General features: G+C 40.8%; 1 protein-coding gene across 1 annotated transcript in view; it reads left to right on the top strand.

The window, feature by feature from the left end:
* The window catches only part of GATB (glutamyl-tRNA amidotransferase subunit B), a 71,781-nt gene that overhangs the window by 37,091 nt on the left and 15,513 nt on the right, over positions 1–19,177 (top strand). The window contains exons 5-10 of the mRNA XM_054990486.1: positions 114–236; positions 5,687–5,800; positions 7,729–7,813; positions 9,503–9,547; positions 11,516–11,705; positions 17,713–17,846. Coding sequence (XP_054846461.1) covers positions 114–236; positions 5,687–5,800; positions 7,729–7,813; positions 9,503–9,547; positions 11,516–11,705; positions 17,713–17,846 — 691 coding nt within the window. The remainder of the gene's footprint in view (positions 1–113; positions 237–5,686; positions 5,801–7,728; positions 7,814–9,502; positions 9,548–11,515; positions 11,706–17,712; positions 17,847–19,177) is intronic.

Below are 19,177 nucleotides of genomic sequence, written 5' to 3'. Positions count from 1 at the left end.
ATGTCTTTCAGCTTCTGCACGCAAAGCTGGAGAACCTTCATATGTTTAAGGAGCTGAATGTTTATGCTGAGAGCAAAAGATGCTGTTAGAAATCTCTTGTCTGTCTCTGGTAGGAGTTGGCCTCATGGAGGTTGTCATGGAGCCCGATATGTGCTGTGGGGAAGAAGCAGCTGCGGCGGTGAGAGAGCTTCAGCTTATCCTTCAGGCGATTGGGAGCAGCCAAGCAAACATGGCAGGTAGAACACTTGAGAAGGGCATGTTTATCCCTCCTTAGCTGTGTTTCTCTCCTCACAAAGGCACTTTCACAGCAGCCACTTATTCTGCCTGGCAGCTGTTTATCATTCTGTATTGTTGTAGTGCTGGTGGTCTCCACCCTCCCCTCAGTCTTCTCAGCTTGAATACGGTCACTTGCACTTCAGGGGTCTTAGAAGGACCCAGCTGCAGCAGCTTAAGCTCTAAGCCTTTTATACTGCAAGTCCTTGTTAAATTTTCCATAATCTTAGCTAGAAGGGCAGTAGCTGGTCACCCCTGGGCTGGTTTTTCCTCCTTTGTTTTGCCTGTTCATTTTTCTCAGATGTTGCTTTGATGCAGATTCTGTGGAACAGCTTCCCCAAATCTGATATGTGCTGTGGGAAAAGAAGTGATTGGGCTTAAGTTTATCTTTCAAGCTCTTTGAGCAAATGAAAGAGCAAAAGAGGGGCACCACGGAGTATAGAACCAAGGATAAGACAAGGACCTGCCGCGGTAACAATCCACAGACCTTAAGTTCTTAAAGTGCACTGTGCAACAAAGTTATAATTTTGAAAAGTTATATTTCATGTATATAAAGTGCAAGGTGCTCATAAATGGACAAGAATAAATACAAAGTTCACATCAGGTATTCATAAATATATCAATACAGTTCTTCTAGAATTGGTATATTTATGTATTGGTATATTTATGATTATTTCAGTATAATGGAGAATAATTATTGGGGTCCCACAAGCTGTAGTAACCAGCACTAATATCTTCTTTCCTCTTCTGTGCCCCCAGCTGGTATGCATCCTACCTGTCTCCTTTTCCCCTTGCCATGCCATTCCATTCAACCATATGGTTTTCAAAAGCAGCAATAACTATTATGGAGAACGTGCTCTTTTTTGCCTAACTGTAAAGGGCAACATGCCATCTACTGCCTTCCAGCCCTTTTGAATAGCAATCAGTTAAGAAAGAGGACACCAGTTTTCTAAATGCACTCATTGGCCTTTAGACATCATGGAAAAACTGGTATATTTTTGTGATGTATGTGTCGTTTGTCAGGTAATTTGCCTTTTTTCTTGACTCTAGTTTGTCAGGCTTATAAATTCTCTTCCACCCTCTTCCCACATGCCATTTCAATCTAACACTTCCTCAGTTAGGAAATCCTTAATAAACTTCAGTTTGTTGGCATCCAAATGCAGGAGCTTAAGCAGTTCCCACTCCACCCCCACAACAGGGACCTGAAGTGGCTTACAAAAAGACAACTTAATAAAGGAAGAAAGTACATTACACTGAAATAAAAGCTCAATAAAGATAATACAAATTACAATAGATTACATTCTGGGCTGATCCATAGGGCTGGCTCATTCAGTCTGTAGACTTGTGCCTTTGGCTATGGGAAGGGAAACAGAATTTCAGCCCCTTTTTTATTAGTGAGCAGAAATTTCCCCCCAAATTCTCCTCTTTTTTCTTTTTCAATAACTGAGATTCTAAGCCAGGACTAAACCATGGTTTAGACTCCTGGTTCCAGGGAGGAGGGAGACTATAATTTGATGAAGTACCTGCATTTGACTGTTACAACAAATTGTACTTAGAGTGAATATTTCCTAAAACAGGAAGTCTTTATGTATGGGGGGGGGGAGAAGACAGCATTCAAGCCAAACAGTAAAGTTTGTCATCATCAAACTCTGGTTTATTTGTGCCGTCTGAATAGAGCTGGGGTGGGGCCTTCTCAGTTTTCTTGAGGTTGCTGTCAGTCTGACATCCAGTTGCAACTGTTGTGCTTATAATCTCAAAGGTATCTTCAGGTGCTTTTCTGCTACTGCCATTTTCTTTGAAAACTTGAAATTGGGTGGGCTCTTCAGAAAAGGACATCCAATGACACTATCCTTCTCAGGCCTTCTTTCTGTAGATTGCACACCTGCCCCAAAGTACAACCATGCCTTGCTTTGAAGATGCAGTATAGCATGGTAGCTTACACCACATTTACTCTTGACTGATTTCTAGCTATGACCTTCTTGTGAGGTTTACACAGTTTGTAGGTCTGTCTGCTAGCAATTTTTCTTTCTCACAGCATGTCAGATTTAGTCTCATTCATTTTTCAGGTGTTTATACAGGGACCACATCATCATCTGTTTTTCTATAATCTGAGCTATTTCTGTTTGAAGATAAGTTTGCCCCTTTTGAGTCTTATCTCTTTTCTTACTGAGTGTGGGGAGACAGGATGCATTTAACATCCATCCTTTCAGTAGCAACAACCTGCAGTGCGCCAAGATCAGGAGAATGACTTCATCGCATAGTAATCAGAAACGAGGAAGATTGTGCTAAGAGGCAGGACTAGCTGTCTCGTTGTCATGACTTAGCCTTGGGTTTGTGAGAAGCTCCAGTAGTCGAGTCAGAAAGTGGATGCTGCCCACAAGAACAGGGCCCAAAGCCTACTCTAAATGGATGTGAAGGGCAAGTAGGAACTCGGCTGCGGAGGAAGTCTGAGAGCTTGCAGTTGATTGATGCATGCTTGATCTACAAGCAACATGATGATAGATAAAAGGCTGAATCTGTGCTCAAAGTGAGTTGTGAGCCAAAAGATCAGGTACCATAGATACCACCACACACAGGCATGAAAACTGGGCCAAACACAATAACAAGGTCTTGGATGGTTCAGGCAAGGCTTTGGGTACTGTGTAGTTTTGTTTTCGTTATTGTATTGTGGAATTTAGCGCTCGGCACAGAATAAAGCATCCTCAGATTTTCAGTGTTCAGTTCTTAAATGTTTATATTCCTTAATAGCTGGGATGATGTAGGTGAACTGAGTTTCCAGTGGAAGGCAGGATTTGTCAAGGCTAATAAAGTACGCTCATTTAGAAAATGTGCTATACGACTGTGTACAGGTTCTGGAATCTGGTTTCTATTGAGTGCTGAATTTGAGTTCCCTTGTCAGATATTAATTTGTTGCAAAGAAGGTATGCAGTCTGAAGTGCAAGTAGATGACTTCATTCAGTGGTTTCCAGTCTCTCTGTGCTGAGGAGATCCAAGGGACCCCTGTACATTGCAGAGGTTCTGTGTTGTATTCTAGGCTGCACATGGTTCATATGAAACATTGGCCATGCCTTTTGAGCCTGATGACTTGAACTGAGCATGTTCCTTGTAGCTGCTTGGCAGGAAAGGATGGAACCAGTTTGGGAGGGGGGGTGTTTGTTGTCCATCAGAGATTATAGGGAGAATAGAATCCCAGAGTTCCCTGAACTGCAATTTGACAACCACAAGCTTACATAAAGGTTGATAGTGTGGGTTGCAGTAGTCATAGTAATTATTGAATTTTCTGAAAAAGTTGTCTAGCTGCCTTTCCATGTTCACAATTCACCAGGGAGCTCAAGATGAGATGAATAACTTTTTGTAGTCAAGCCTCCTTGGGGCATTGTTAATCTATATCTGTGGTGAATCTATCCAAAATATCTTCAGGAAAATGCTAGAATAGCAGTTGCACTTAACAGGCTCAAGCTTCTTCTGTTGCATTAACTGTTCATGCAAATGACAGCTATCTAAGGAGGCCTTTGAGTGCATCTTTTAACCCCCTTTTCTATTAATAGTTGTGACTGCCATATATCATTTTTAAAAAGAATAGCATAATACTTCCCTTATAAACCAGGTTGAGAATTCTCCAGAACTATCAGACCTTTTTCAATGCCTGTAGGGTAGCTTGGAACAAGAAGCAGATGGGGTGGGGGAGTTAGTGAGAAGAGTCCTTAATTTTCATTCTTTTTTAACTTGCGCCATAATCACTTCATACGTTTAGTCATTGGGCCACTTCACATACTACAGAGCCGTAAACTAGGGTTTGCCACCAATTGCATATTTGACTGAGCCAGTACAGGACCTTTAGTAATTTTGGTTTGAGAGAGATGCTTGTTACATTCATACATTGCCTATTTGGACATGACCAGGTACCATAACCAGATTGGTTGTAGCAAAATCAGATCCATGCCTTCAGAACAAATAGTCCTAAAGCATACAGGATAAGCATATAGGACATTCTGTATTCTGGTAACTAAGTTCTTTCTATTCCACGTAACTGACTTTTGTGATGGGAAGCACCATCCTTCCATGCTTTTCTTTGTTGCAGTGCTAGTCAGTAGTTTATACAGATGTATGGCAGTGGAGTATTCACATCTTTGCAAAATGCCCTTGAGGAAACTTAGCCGTGACCGGACGCTCAAGTTTTATCCTCTTAAAAATTTAATACTTGTGCTGTTTACTGTGTTGTGTAAATATCAAACATTTGCCTCGCTTTACAGTGCAGTAATATAAGTGCAGATAAGACCCTAAGGTGTGAGAATGTGGGAGGAGGGATATCTGTGTAGTTTAATGATACGGTGTTTATTAGGAAGAGTTTTATATTGCTTTTCCAGTTTGACCAATTCTTAAATGCATGTTTAGAAAGAATGCGGAAAAACAAAGAATGATAATGCAGGAAGGACTTTATGGATAATTCTGTCCCACCCTTTGCTTTAGAACAAGATTGCCCTCTGCCTCACTTTATACAGGGCTGTATGTATTACCCTTTTGGCAGTTCGGAAGGATTCAAAATTGTACTTGTAGCAAAGATTGCAATTCCTTAAGGGAAGGCAAAAATAGAATTCTGACACCAGTCCTTGAGCTGTAAATTTTCAAGGGCACTTCAGTAAATCTGCCTCAAACTTATTGGTTTTGTGACAGAGCAGTGTAAAGTCATCAAAGGGTAGTTTACTATCACTCAAACCCCAACCAAAAGCCATTTTCTGTCTTGATCTGTTGTGATCCTGGGCATTAGGAAGATTGGCCACAGTTCTTTCCTGTATGGGTATGCACCAAAATAAATAAATAAATAAAAATCTGGGACCAGGTTTCAAGGATAAAAATCTGGGATCCCTGAAATCCAGGTCAGATTCTCTGGTCAAAGTTAGAGAATCCCAGATTTAACCGGCCATTATTTTCTATGGGAAAAAATATCTGGGCGACTGGGGGCATTTTTAAGCAATCTTCACTAAATTTTCAGGGAACCTACTCCTGACTGTCCACTAAAGACCCCCCCCCTCCCCAAATTTCAGGATAATTGGATCACGGGGTCCAATTCTGTGGGCCCCTGAACAAGCTGCCCTGAATCACTCTTCATTGTTTCCTATGGAGGAAACATTTCTAAGGCTTTTAAACTCCGTGGTCCCCGCTCCCACTTGCTTGGGATTCCCTTGACAATAAGAGAATTTCAATATCAAACCAGAGAATCCTATAGAGTATCCCTTTAATGAAGCGGGGTGGGGGGTCAGCTTGTCAAGCCACGGAGATTAAAAAGTGGCCACAATCTGTATCTGTGTCCCAGACTTCTTACTGAAAGCTCTGCTCGAGCCTTTCATAGATAATTTGTGACTAATCCCTTATGGTGAAACCTACTCATTCATCTGTTGACATGTCTCTTTAGAGGGCCAACTGAGAGTCGATGCCAACATCTCTGTACATCATCCTGGACAGCCATACGGAGTAAGGACTGAAGTAAAGAATATCAACAGTGCCCGCTTTCTTGCCAAGGCAATAGGTAAAATGAAATATTTCTCTTCAGCTAAAAGATGGGATGAAGAAACTTGAACTTCACTGCCAAACCCCTCAATTTCTGGGGTTGTTTGCCAGTACAGACAAATCTGCTAACTTTAAGTTGTATGTATTATTTTTGATTCTACAATTACGTATTACTGACAAAATTAGGAAACATTGTTTATAAATATTCTTTTTTTCTTCTACTTCTTGCCCCACTAATCAAATTGGTCCTCAGGCAGTTTACAAACAATACTGCAGAAGCTTTATAAAAACATAATGCAAATTAACTGTAGTGCTGTGATCAAGTATTTCAGTAAAATACATCACATTAAATAAAACATCTTCAAGACAAATTAACACCATCCAGGCTGTGATTAACATATTCTGTTAAGACTTCCACAGTCAAAAAGAATTTTTTTTTTTTGCATTTTCTCCTGAATCTGGATTGTCTAGCATTCAGACAGTTTGTTACAGATAGTACATTCCACAGCATATGGGGCCACTACTATGGAGACTGTGTCTTAGGTTTACCATCATGGAGAGTGCAGAGAGGCAGTGGGGTTGGGAAAGTTTGGCTCCCTGTCAAAACAAAACCTCACTCTCATTCATAATAATTGAAGCAGCAATTGTATGCACTACCAAGACTGACTAGGGTTACTACGCAGAGGAAGCGTACCAGCATTCCTAACTCCAAAAGAGAAAGAAAATATGAAAATAAAGGGTACTAGAGTGTTTGGAGAAAACCAAGGGAACAAAAGCGTCAAAACATAAGCATTTAAGTATCTGTGAAGAACATAAGAACTAAAGTCTGTGCATGTACTGATTTTATCTCAGATATATCTAGATTGATAGATAGACAGATAGACAGATTTTCAACCCTTCACCTGACCTTTCCCCTCTAAAATAAATAGACTAGTTATTTTTGAATTTTCAAAATGCCTCTGGTGCCATTTCTGCTGATAAGGATGAGAGAATGTCATAGTGGCATTCAGTGGATTGTTTGTTGACCTGGATCGCCAAGACTAGTCTGATCTCATCAGATCTTGGCAAGGAGACCACCAAGGAAGTCCAAGGTTGCTACGCAAAGGAAGACAATGGCAAATCACTTCTGTTTGTCTCTTGCCTTGAAACCCTGATGGGTCACCTAACTTGGCTGCAACTTAACAGCACTTTGATGAATCCTAAGTATGTTTGCTTATTTAGGCAATTTATATAGAACTTCTCCCAGTCTTGAATATTATTATATAATTCAAATCTTTTTGGGATTTCACCTTCTAAATTCAGTGTTAGGAAACAGATACTGTACTCCTCATCAGGAGCTCCATGTTCTGCACCTTAAGTGGCTTCTATAGCCACTTGTGTAAGAAAGATAACAAAGGTCATGATTTGTTGTTTAGCTGGTACCAGTTTAGCCCTGTATCGTTCTGGCAATATTGTCTTGGTTAAAGCTGATGTGAGACCTGTCAGCAGGCAGCAGAAAGATGTATAAACTACAGAGAGCACCCATCTGCAGTGTGTGGGCGTTGTATGAAGAAGCCACTATGCACTCAAATAGCGTGTTGGATTCAGAAAACTGAAAGACTGTAGTTTAGTACAAATACCGGTTGGCATCTTTAAGCAAGGGTTGTTTTGAATGAAGAAATCTGCTCTTGATCGCGACAGAAATTAGTCCAGTAGTAGCATCTCATATGACCATACGATAAAAGAATAACTGTTTCGGCAGTATCAAGAGAACATTTCAAAATTGGGCTTATGTCCAAAATTGAACACTCCAAAACACTGCATAACTGTCAGAACAGTTTGTTTTCTTTGTTACTAATAGGTTTAGTGTGGTTTCATCAAGGTATAAGAAATACATTTAATCTCAGGCAATGAAAAATAGGCATGGGTACAACATAATTCAGCAGGATTTGTTTTGGTTTTTTTCAGATTATGAAATACAAAGGCAAGTTAATGAGCTGGAGAATGGTGGAACAATCCTGAATGAAACTAGAGCCTTTGATTTCAGACTTGGGTGAGCTTTTCATTTTACAGCTGGGATTGTCGTTAATTTGTGGTCCATTCACATAGTCACTGGACATGTGGGTAACTGTAGGATTAGCAGAAGAAATTCCTGTGACTGCTCCCACACCAGGGTTTTTCTTCACCTTGGCTTCCAAACTGGAGCGCTGTGTTTTTGGAGCAGACATGATTTTGTGCCCCAGTGATGCTTTTTCCCAGGTTTTCCCTGTCCTCCAATCTACTCTTTTCCAAACCTGTTTTACTCCCAGCTTTGAAAAGAACACAATTTGAAATTGAGTTAGATTGTCAACTCTAACATGAAGTTTCATGTGGAAGGAATTCTGCACGTTTCCCTGCTGCAAAAGTCCTGCCATTTCCCCAGCAATTGCTCCTGCTGTGCCACTGGGATGCATTTTTTTAAAAAAGGTAGATACAGCTCTGTAACAATCCACGTATCTATTTCTGTTTCAGATTTTAATTTCTCTGAATATCCAGTTTTAATTTTCAAAACAACCACATACTCTCCAGTCCTTTTTATTGTGGAGAGGGATATAAGAGAAAAGACTGTGCAGTTTTTATCCTGATTTTGCTTGAACAGAATGGGATGGGGAAGCTGGAAGGGTATGTCAGTGTTACAGTGGTGTAGCAGAATACTCTATTGCCATTTATCTGTTTCAGATTTTATTAAAACCATTATAGCACTATAATTCATGAATGAAGAAAAGCGGGGGGAAGGGTTGGCTAGCTGCTACAGCTGCTGTGATGGCCATGACTCCCAAGAGCCAATGTAGAGTCACTGCTGAGCATGTGTGGAAGTGAAAAGGAAGGCGGGGAGGACAGAGAAACGTGTACAGAAAACTCTCATGTGTGGAAGCTTGGTCACCAAAGTACATGCCTCTGCAATTGTGGCAATGACGTCAGGTTGGTTGTGCACATTAGTTGCCATGTTCTGAACTTGGCTTTGGGCACATGCTTGATTTTGGCATGTTGAAATACGACCATCTCACCCTATAGACCATCTCATCCTATAGACCAAAGTTGTACCTGCTTTTGCCTCTGGCTGTCACATTGCTGGGTGGTTATGTGAATCAGCTTCCAAGTCTCACTGATTTTTAGTTAAACTCACTTTTTGTTTCCACTGGGTTGTGACTATGGCAGTATGTTCTTGCCTGAGAGTATGCTAGGTATCTACATCGTAGGCATCATTTCCCAGGCATAAGACCAATTACATTTTCCAAGCTGAGACCATTAGCCATTTTAATTCATCTTGTGGGCTAAAAAAGATTCATTATACTCAAGCACCAGTGAGAGGAGAGAAGGAACTGAATACATGTGAGGGAAATTCCAGCCAATATGGTTCCACCCACTGAGGATGTGAGTAGCCATAAATTGTAGCTCCCTTTTAAATCTTGAGGCTCCTGAAATTGTTCAGGTTTCCAAATAACATCTGGGATTTTGTCTTGTACTGTTCAAACCTCACAGCAGTTACTTTCATGAGTTTTTCCCATTGCTGTGAAAACTAATTTGCAGAAAAATTCTAGTATGTGCAATGTAAGATATTAGGCCTGCTACAGAGTCCCTTCTGTTCATATACTTTAATAACTTCTTTGACTAGAATGGTTTAAAGTTATAAATATTATGCCAAAGCATTAGTAATGCAAAAATTATGTTGAATTGATGCCATTTGGGGTCTTTTGTTTAGGTGCACCATAGCAATGAGAGATAAAGAAGGAAAGCAGGACTACCGGTAATTATATTCATTTTGTTTCTATAATAAACATTTAATTTAGCATTTGAAAGCTCTTGTCTTTTTGAGATCCTTTGGTACGCACAGACAATCATCAGGAACTCAGAATGAAGGGATGGCAAACTTTATTCTGTGCTGATCTTTTCCTGTCTCAGTCAGAGCTATCTCCAGGTCATGGAGAAGAAGAACAAAAGGAGGTATTTGTTGTCATTTGCCTGGACCTATGTTGGGAAGAAAGCCCCCTCTTTGGTATATTAACTAAGCAGAAGAATTATTGTTGGTAGATAATAGCAAACAATGATTTTGGCCATTTTTGTCCATGGTCAGGACCAGGGCTTTTTTTCAGCTGGAACGCAGTGGAATGGAGTTCCGGAACCTCTTGAAAATGGTCACGTGGCTGGTGGCCCTGCCCCCGATCTCCAGACAGAGGGGAGTTTATATTGCCTTCCGCACTGCTCGGCAGCGCAGAGGGCAATCTCAACTCCCCTCTGTCTGGAGATCAGGGGGCGGGGCCACCAGCCATGTGACCATTTTCTCCAAGGGCAACCCACTGAGTTCCACCACCTCTTTTCCCAGAAAAAAAGCCCTGGTCAGGACTCAGTGACTGGCCCCTGGGGAGCAGATCTTTGAAGAAAAGGGTTTTCCTCGGGTGACTAATAAAATCAATGAAGCTTTTAACGTTAATAAACCAAAAGAAACAAAAATCGCCAAATGTTTATGCTATCTTGGATTTAGTTACCAATTAAAGAGAGAGAGAGAACTAAATCCTCTCCTGCACACACCACCATTATCCAACTCCCAGGTACATTCAAAGGTGCATGTTCTAATTGTTTGGTCTGTGAATTATCTGAAACGTTTGTATGTTGTTCCTTGCTCTTTGGAAAAAAGAAGTGGTCTTATCTGCCTGCATTTAAGATTGTTCACACTAACACCCTGTTTTTCCTAATCTATTATGCAGTACATTACAATAGTAACATATCTAATACCTAGGACACCGCAATAATAATCTATTTCATTTTTCTTAATTGCTGGACACTGCCTAAGAGAAGACTTGTCATCACAGACCATTTACACACCTACCAGTGCTAGGGAGCCCCTTTGCTTTAAAAGGGTCATTTGAGTTTTTTTCAATAAACACAGACAAAAGCAAGCAAGAAGAACAAATTGGAACAAAACTTATGATGAAATTTTACTTTTAAAACTGCTGTTATTGATTTAAGACTGGATTTGAAAGCAGTAGATGTAGTTTGAATGTAGTTTTTTCAAGGAATTCCTCCTATCTGTTTGTAAAGGAAGATCTCAGCGTTTTTAATTGTTTAAGTTCTCAGATTTGTCATTTGTTCACATTAGGCAGGAGTTGCCTCTTTAATTGCTGTGTTTTTGTGATGGCTTGAATTAGCTCCCCTTTTCAGCAGAGCCTTTGTCCTTTGATGTTGTCACTCAGCTTTATTTACTATGGCACCCCGCCGAAGATGGCAACTTGGCTTTTAACGCAGCTTGCTTTTTTCATTGAAACTCCTCAGATTAATAGGAGGGAGGTTGCAACCTGCATGAAACATTCTTAGCAGCTGGCTGTCAGTCTTCCTTTTTCCCTTTGCCAGATTATACTCCCAGTTGGTCTGAATCACAGGTCCCATTTGGCAGTGAGAAGGATGAGTGGCATCTGCATTTTGTTTGTGTTTTTGGGGGGGTGTAAAAGGGTTTAAATTTATTCCTTCTCTCCACTGCTGGCTGTCTTGACAGCCAGTGGCAGATCATCAAAAAGAGCTTGAGGCTATGCCCTGGCAAAGGGGCTTATCTGTTGCTATGCAGGGGCCAGTCCTAAGCTTTGAGCTCTGAGTATTTTGGTCTAGTTACAGCAAGTCACATAATTATCAGGAGAGCAGAAACTTTGCCACATATTGTCGAGATGCGGCAAATTGGGTTAAGTAAAAAGAACTCCAGAGGAGCATCTTTGTTTTCCCCCAGGTTCATGCCAGAACCAAACCTTCCACCATTGATTCTGTACGATGCTAAATCTTTGCCCACTCGTACATGCCATCATCAAGTGGTGAATATTGATCAGCTTCGGGAAAAGATTCCTGACCTCCCCAGTGTGAAGAGAGCAAAGCTTGTGGAACGCTATGGGATTCAGCCTCTGCACAGTTTCACCCTGGTGGTAGGTCTATTGATTCAACATTGTAGTAAACCAAAGCTTTAGTGCTTCATAAAGCACTCTTGAAAATGCCTCATTAGCTAGCTGCCAGCTTTCATAATTTTCTTATGTATGAAATGTGTCCTTCATGTTCTGTCAGTTGTACTTAGGTAAACATGCACACAGGAACTTAATTATTGTACTTCCTCTTTCTTTGAACTTCCCCTGCATTATGAATACAATAATAGCTGCAGGAATACAACTGATTATTACAGTCTTAGAACTTTGGTTCTAAAACCAGAAGCTCGTCCTATTTGCTCTCTTATATTTGGCAGCGTTGTATACCTACAACAAATAGTGTTTTGCAAATTAATTGTCATAATTGTTATACCCTTGTTAAGGTACTTGCTTAATCATTCTTAAGAGCCCAGCTGTTGCCAGAGGGGCTGAGAAGTTTGCAGTTATCGCAGTCAGTTTTTTTAACTTGCCTGGTTTAAAATGTGTCTGATGTGTTGTTGCTTTGAGCCTGTCTTTTGATCACTTTGAAGATTTGCTTGCCAGTGCTGTTGTGAGCAGTTTAGCATCTGCACAGTGGCAGCATACTGTTGATTGTAAGTACTTCATCTTTGTGCCCTGGACTATCATTGGTTGTCTCTTTTAAAAGCAGCTGTTTAAGGTTGCTACTCTTATGCCTGCATAATAGGCAGCATTCCTCCCCTCTTTCTTTTCCCTGGTCCTTTGCAACCCCAGATACTTTCCTTTCTGCTTTGTACATTCCAAATGTGTACATCTCTAGAGTTAAGAAAGCCTTTGTTGATTTCAAGTTCCTGTGCTTCATGCTCCAGAGCTTTGTTTCTTCAAAGGAATACACTGAGTGCTCACCCAGTATATTGAAGATGATGTTAACCAAGGCTTTCTTATCTTGTGAAAACTAGAGATGGGCACAAACCGAAATACGAACCAGAGTTTGTCACGAACCGGGCCGGTTCGTGGTTTGCGAACTGGTGGTTTGTCAGAGCCCATTTCTGATGAACCATGACGAACTTTAGGCCCGTTCATTTTTCGTTTTGTCACTGCACACAGTCTGGCACCATCAATCAATTTCCTAGGCAACCAGAGATGGGCTTTCTGCAGTAGAGGTGTTCACCTGGCCGCTTTTGAGCTGATAGGAGGCGTTTGAAAGCAGCAACACTTTTCTTGCCTTCAAGAAAAGTGTTGCTGCTTTCAAAGGGCCTGCCTCTTTTTTCTGCTGAGAGGACTTTGCTTATTCCCTGCTGGCTTTAAAAGCCAGGAAAGTGTTAAATGGCTGGTCTTTCCCTTCCTCCTTTGGGGTATGCACACACTCTCTTTTTTTCCCCCAAAGGCAAGAAAGGGTTGTAACGTAACATTGCAACATTGTAATGTTACTGTGCATTCCTCCTGGCTTTAAAAGCCAGGAAAGGATTAAATGGCTCTTTTCCCCTCCCTCCCAGGCATGTTTCAGGCTTTGAAAAAGAGGGGAAAAAGCCAAGCGTTTTGCACAGTTCTTTGGAAACAAAGTGGCAGGGAAGCTGCTCCATCCCCTTCCAGCTTCCCTGCTACTTTGTTTCCAAAGGGCTGTGCAAAACGCTTGTTTTTTCTCTCTTTTTCAAAGTAAGCTCGGAATCCAAACATAATATAAATTTTTATTTCTAAGTCCTTCAGAAATTCACCACCATGTTAGTATAGTGCTGACAGATCAATGCTGTGGCCAACATGGTGGTGAATTTTTGAAGGACCTAGAAGTAACAATTTACAATGTATTGAAGCCTGTGAAGAAGTGATATACGAAACAGGAGTGGATGTTTGAAATTATGCTGGGAAACCCCATTGGCTTGTAGGCGTGTTGTCTGGCTCTGGTGCTCTCTTTCACCTTTTTGGCATTTTGATAGATTCTGGTCTTCATTTGGATTCAGAGCTTACAGTAGCAACCACTACCTAAAAACAAAGAAGAAATGATTCACAAAGTCATGCTACGTAAGACTACAGATACTTACCAGTCTTACTTTGAGGAAGTGGATTCTTCTTAGTCATCTTAAAGGACCACCCACCAGTTGGATGTTTATCTGCATTAATATTATATTTTTGTAGTCTGTTTATTAGAATAATATTTTTGTAATCTATTTATAGTTATTTATTGTTGGGTAGACTAAATGAATATTGATTGGTAAGGTTATTATATTTATATAATTTTAGCTGTAGCTTAATGTATATTACTGTATATTTATCAATCACTGTTGGCACTTATGCACTTTAGAGAAATAAATAAAAAATAATTTTCATAAATTACAAGTGATTTCTCCTTTTAACCTCCAGGTGACTTATAGTTTTGGCTAGGAGAACCAACACTGATAAGGCAGCTGTATGGTTCAGAGGGAGATCTTCAGATCTGTAATCCAGTGTTTGTAAAATGTAAATATTTATAAATTAACTTAAAGAACATGGCAAGCAGCAGATGAGAAGTGAAGGTGTCAAAGACAGAAGAGGCAGCTGTGGGAAAGCAGCCCAAGAGTGCACATCTACAAATGGAAATATGTGAAAGATTCAAATACACTTTGTCAAACATTCAGCTTTGATTAAAGCAATTTGCGGATTCCTTGTCAATTGTGCTCTACAGTAACTGAGTATCTCCAGCTGTAATGGCTTGTTTGCTTGCTATTCTTCAGCTTGTTGCTCTTGTCTAAGTGGCTTCACTCTCTGCAGTGTCCCAAAGGGCTCTCACCACTGGACTGATATTTGAGTATTTTTTTAATCTACCCTTTGGCCCACTCTGTTTGAAAACATTATTAGGTTCTCTTTTCACTGAATAGTGCTATCCTGTCACTTTACCTGTATATAGTTGTTATTGGAAAGATGAATACCTTAACGTCAAGCATTCTCTGAAGTTTCTTATATGTGCATTTGTCATGAGCAATACTATATGTGAACAAGTCCTTACCTATGCTACCCTGACCTGGATAGCCCAGGCAAGCCTGATCTTGGAAGCTAAGCAGGGTCGGTTAGTAATTGGATGGGTGACCTCCAACAAAGACCAGGGTTGCAGGGGCACACAGTGGCAAACCACCTCTGTTAGTCTCCTGCCATAAAAACCTCACTAGGGGGTCACTATAAGTCAGCTATGACTTGACGGCACTCTCCGCCACCACCAGCATCTTCACTACAGCGTACAAGATTCACACGCAGATCTGTTAAATTGGTGAAAGTAAATTAGCCTAGAATCCTTTCTTACTATTGCATTAGATTCCTTTCTTACTATTTAGTCCTAAACTCAGTCCAAATCTTTAGCTTTTTCTGTATCATATGGTTTTCTTTCTTTTCATCTCTTGCTGTCTTACCTAATGTGATCAGTCCAGCCTGTCTCTGACTCATCGTATGTTTTTTCAGACTAAATCTGGACATATGCGCAGTTGTGCTGAAAATAAATCAAATAATACATTCCTTACTGTGAAGATGATTTGCTGGACACTTACATTTGACAGTACTGCAGTTAATTTTAGCTGTCCGAAAAGGTTCCTATCTTTCTTTTGTCCCCTATAGTTCATTTAAACTATATTCTGTGGTGTGGTGTGTGTTTGTGTGTGTTTTGATGCACTGAAATATCAGCTAATCTGACTTCACCTGGGAAGTGCAGTTTCTGTTGATGTTCTGCATCAGAAATACAAGCAGACTGCTAATGGGGTGGATATATAAATCTAATGAACAGTGTTTCAAGTTAGAGTGCCCAAGTGTGATCGTTATATAAATGGCACAGGTAGTGGGGTTCTTTCAAAATACGAGATCCATACTCCCTGCCAACTTGTTAGTAAGAGCACTATGCAGGAGAAATTGCATTAAAATAATGTTATACTTCAACACCTTTGCTCATTCCAGTTGGTGTTGCATTAAATTCTTCGGGGATCCTTCTTAAGCACATATTGCTAAATTTCCACCAGCTTTCCCTAATTGCAATATGCACTTATAACAGCACATTTTTCTAATGAAAAGTCATGCACTTATTCATGTTATGTTCCAAAAATAAAGTCATTGAAGTAGAATTATATTGCTACAATTGCTTACAATTTCCTAATATCACTGCAGTATACTCTGTGTCTATTTCAGTCATAATAGATTTTTACACAGTAGTGATTATGGTTGTAAAAACCATAGGGGGATTTAAAAGGCAAAGAAAAGAAGTTTCAAATACTGGAATGGATCCAGCCGTCTTCCAAGAAGGCTTCCTTCAGCTTAAGGAAACTTCCTTCCCCTTAAGCAGCTTTAATATTAATTTCGAGGAAGACTTCTTAGCTTGGAGGTGGGCCACAAGGAAATATGGAATATACATATTTTTAAAAATAAACTTTGCTCAACGGAGTGGCAGGATAGGAGTAGGATCCACCTACTCCTATCCTCCCATTTCTTCCAGCATGGTCTTCATGGGCTAAATATTATAATTGTTCACGTAAAACATAAGTGTTGCCAAAGCTACACTAGATTGAAAGCTACAAAATAGCTCCTTTAAAAACCTGCTTAATGCTATTATCATGTACTTTAATACAATCATGGCTGAGGGCAGAAATTATTTTACTTCATTTATACCTTGTCTCTCTCCCCAGTGGGGACCATCATTCTCCTCTCCTTCATTTTATCCTCACAATAACCCAATAAGGTAGGATAGGCTGAGAATGTGTAACTGTCCCAAATTCACCAAGTGAGCTTCTTGGTCTCTCAGTTTCTAATCCAATACTATAACCGCTGTGCAACTTTGGCTCCCTGTCAGAAACATGATATGAGCAGTTCAAGACTCTCATACCAAAGTACCCTTTGGAATTGTGCAGAACAGAATTCTGGGCCTTTCCTTCAGGCGAAACACCTGCTCTTAGCATGGCATCCCACACCTGCACATAGCTGGAAGAGTGAGAGGTATAGAGTGAGCTGGGAGAGTGAGAGGTATATTAGAAACTCTCAACTGATTGAATGGGAGCTATGCCCATTGACAGGAAACATTGAGGGGCTGTCCTTCCTGAGCTGCCCCCCACGCAGTTTTGACTGAATAGAATTCATCATGGCAAAGGCACAGTGAGCAGATCCATAGCTTTATATGTTTAAATATTTAAACTTTCAAGTTCAGTTTTAATACCTTGTTACTCAATTTGCAATATGAATCAGAAAAGCAATGTTCCTGATGAAAACTGACTTATAACAATGACTAGGATTTTGGTGAGAATTGCCACAGCTTTGGATACTAGTGAATACCATTCCAGGGTTGCCCTGTGTGAGCTTTCTATCTGGAAGAGAAACGTTTCTCTTATGAGTCACAGGATTACTCCAGTCCTCTCTGCTGGGCGAGTGTGGGTTTTATCAACTTCCCAGCAGTAGGGTTATAAAGACTGTCTGGAAGCAAAAGGCATCTTGAGACTTCCTTGCATTATAAAAATGGCAAGCCCTAGAAGGTAAGTGTTCCAGTTGTCACTCAGGATTAATTTGGTTCAACTTTAAAAACAAGCTTGAAAGAAAGCACACACATCCAGACTAATCAGTCTTAACAATTTGCCATTGCCTTCCCCAGTCAGCTACACTTTACCCCCAGGAAACTAGGTACTTATTTTACCTACCTCAGAAGGATGGAAGGCTGAGTCAACCTTGAGCCAGCTACCTGAACTCAGCTTCCGCCAGGATCGAACTCAGGTTGTGAGCAGAGCTTGGGCTGCAGTACTGCAGCTTACCACTCTGCGCCATGGGGCAGAGTGGTAAGCTGCAGTAAAGTCCTCTCTCTCGCATAACTGGCAGAGAGGCACCTGTCATGCATTCCATGGTATATCCATGTTGCTCTGTGGGTGACTTTTTTTTTGTTATATGACGTTTTTAGGGTTTTTTAGTTATATGCTGTTTCTTAAAGTCAATGATCAAGTAAACAGTTGAGAATTAGCAAGAAGCATGTGATGAGTCTCAAGATAATCTGGCTGGGATGTTTGTAAATGTGTGAGTCTGTTGCTTGGGGGCTGCTTTGTTCAGGCACAGTTCTCTTTCTCAACAGAATGAAGATGGCTTAATGGAATTCTTTGAAACGGTGGTGACAGCAACCCAGATGAATCCTAGAAAAGTTATTGGCTGGATTCTGAAAGATATGCTCGGCTATTTGAAACAGCATAACCTAGTGGTAGAAGAAAGGTGAGGCTTTCAAATCTCCAGTGCTTTGATCAAGCAAATCTTGGACACCAACTATTCATCATTTGTGTTAGTGGGTTAATTTAGCCCTTGTTTCGGTCCAGTGCTTAGATGCCCATGTACCAGGGTCAGTTTAGTTAGGTTAGGTTAGTAATCCATCAGGTTGTATGCTGGTTTTGTTCCACTGTGGTGGACAAGTAACTTACACCTTCCTTACCTTCAATATCCTTTTTCAAGAGGAATGGGAATTGGCTGCTGGCTGTGCACATTTCTGTGCAAGCTAGGACGAGGGAGGCTGAAATTGTAATGTAAACGTTTTGCATTGCATTTTTCTGAATGGGATGCAAGTTCCAGCACACTTTCAAATGCCTATTCCCTTCCATACATTCATCAGTTAATCTTAAATACAGCTAGGACTGGATTGGGGCATGTTATGAACAATGCTAATGTTCAGTATAAGAACAAAACGGGTAGAGGGAGAGGAAAGCTAACAGTTTGTTGTCAGTCTTCTCTGCAGTCACACATTGTACAGTCCCACTGCACAGCTGGAGAGAGATTCTCTAGCTCTAAAACTGTAGGGGGCGCTCTGCCTGCTCAGTGTACATGCATGGGCGTTTCCCCGCCGAAACGAAGCATTGCAGAGCAGAGCAGCCCTCCATCCCTCAGTTCCTTTTCCGCTACTGTTGAGAGAGGTTTTTCTCTTCGCTCTTCTTCTTCGTTCCTTTTTTCATGTTCATTGTTTCCAGATAAGTCCTCTTCAATCTTCAGTAAAACCAAAAGAAAAGAAAAAGGCATTATTTTTAAAAAATGCTCTAAAAGTGACAGCAAAATGCCCCCTACAGATGAGCATGTATGGCATCACTCACTTTGTGTGTGGAGGCTTCAGAATTGTGGCAATGGGTTACAAAGACCAACATCTTGCCACAGGCGATACATATAGCAGGCACAACAAATGATAAGAGCAGACTCCCTAAGCAGTATGTTCCATCCTCACTTTGAGTGGTCAGTCAGCAACGACTACATAAGTCCCATATTCCAGATGTGGGGATACCCAAATGTGGACCTCTTTGCAACTTCTATAACACCAAGGTCAGAACCTTCTGTTCACTGACAGGTTCAGACCCTGATTGAAAAGCATCCTCCAGGCAAATCCCTAGGGACCAAGGCGTCTTGTACGGGTTACCCCCCACCCCAACATCTCTACTGCCCAGGGTCCTCTGCAGAATCGTCACTTCTAAATCCACTCTATCCTCATTGTTCCTTTCTGGCCATGTTGGGATTGGTTTCCTACGCTGTGGGCCATGTCCCAGGATCATTTCATACACCTGTCAAAT

The sequence above is a fragment of the Eublepharis macularius genome, chromosome 10, assembly GCF_028583425.1.
Source record: "Eublepharis macularius isolate TG4126 chromosome 10, MPM_Emac_v1.0, whole genome shotgun sequence".
Taxonomy (NCBI): domain Eukaryota; kingdom Metazoa; phylum Chordata; class Lepidosauria; order Squamata; family Eublepharidae; genus Eublepharis; species Eublepharis macularius.
Note: the sequence above shows the minus strand (reverse complement) of the source record. Positions and strands in the feature narration are given on the sequence as shown.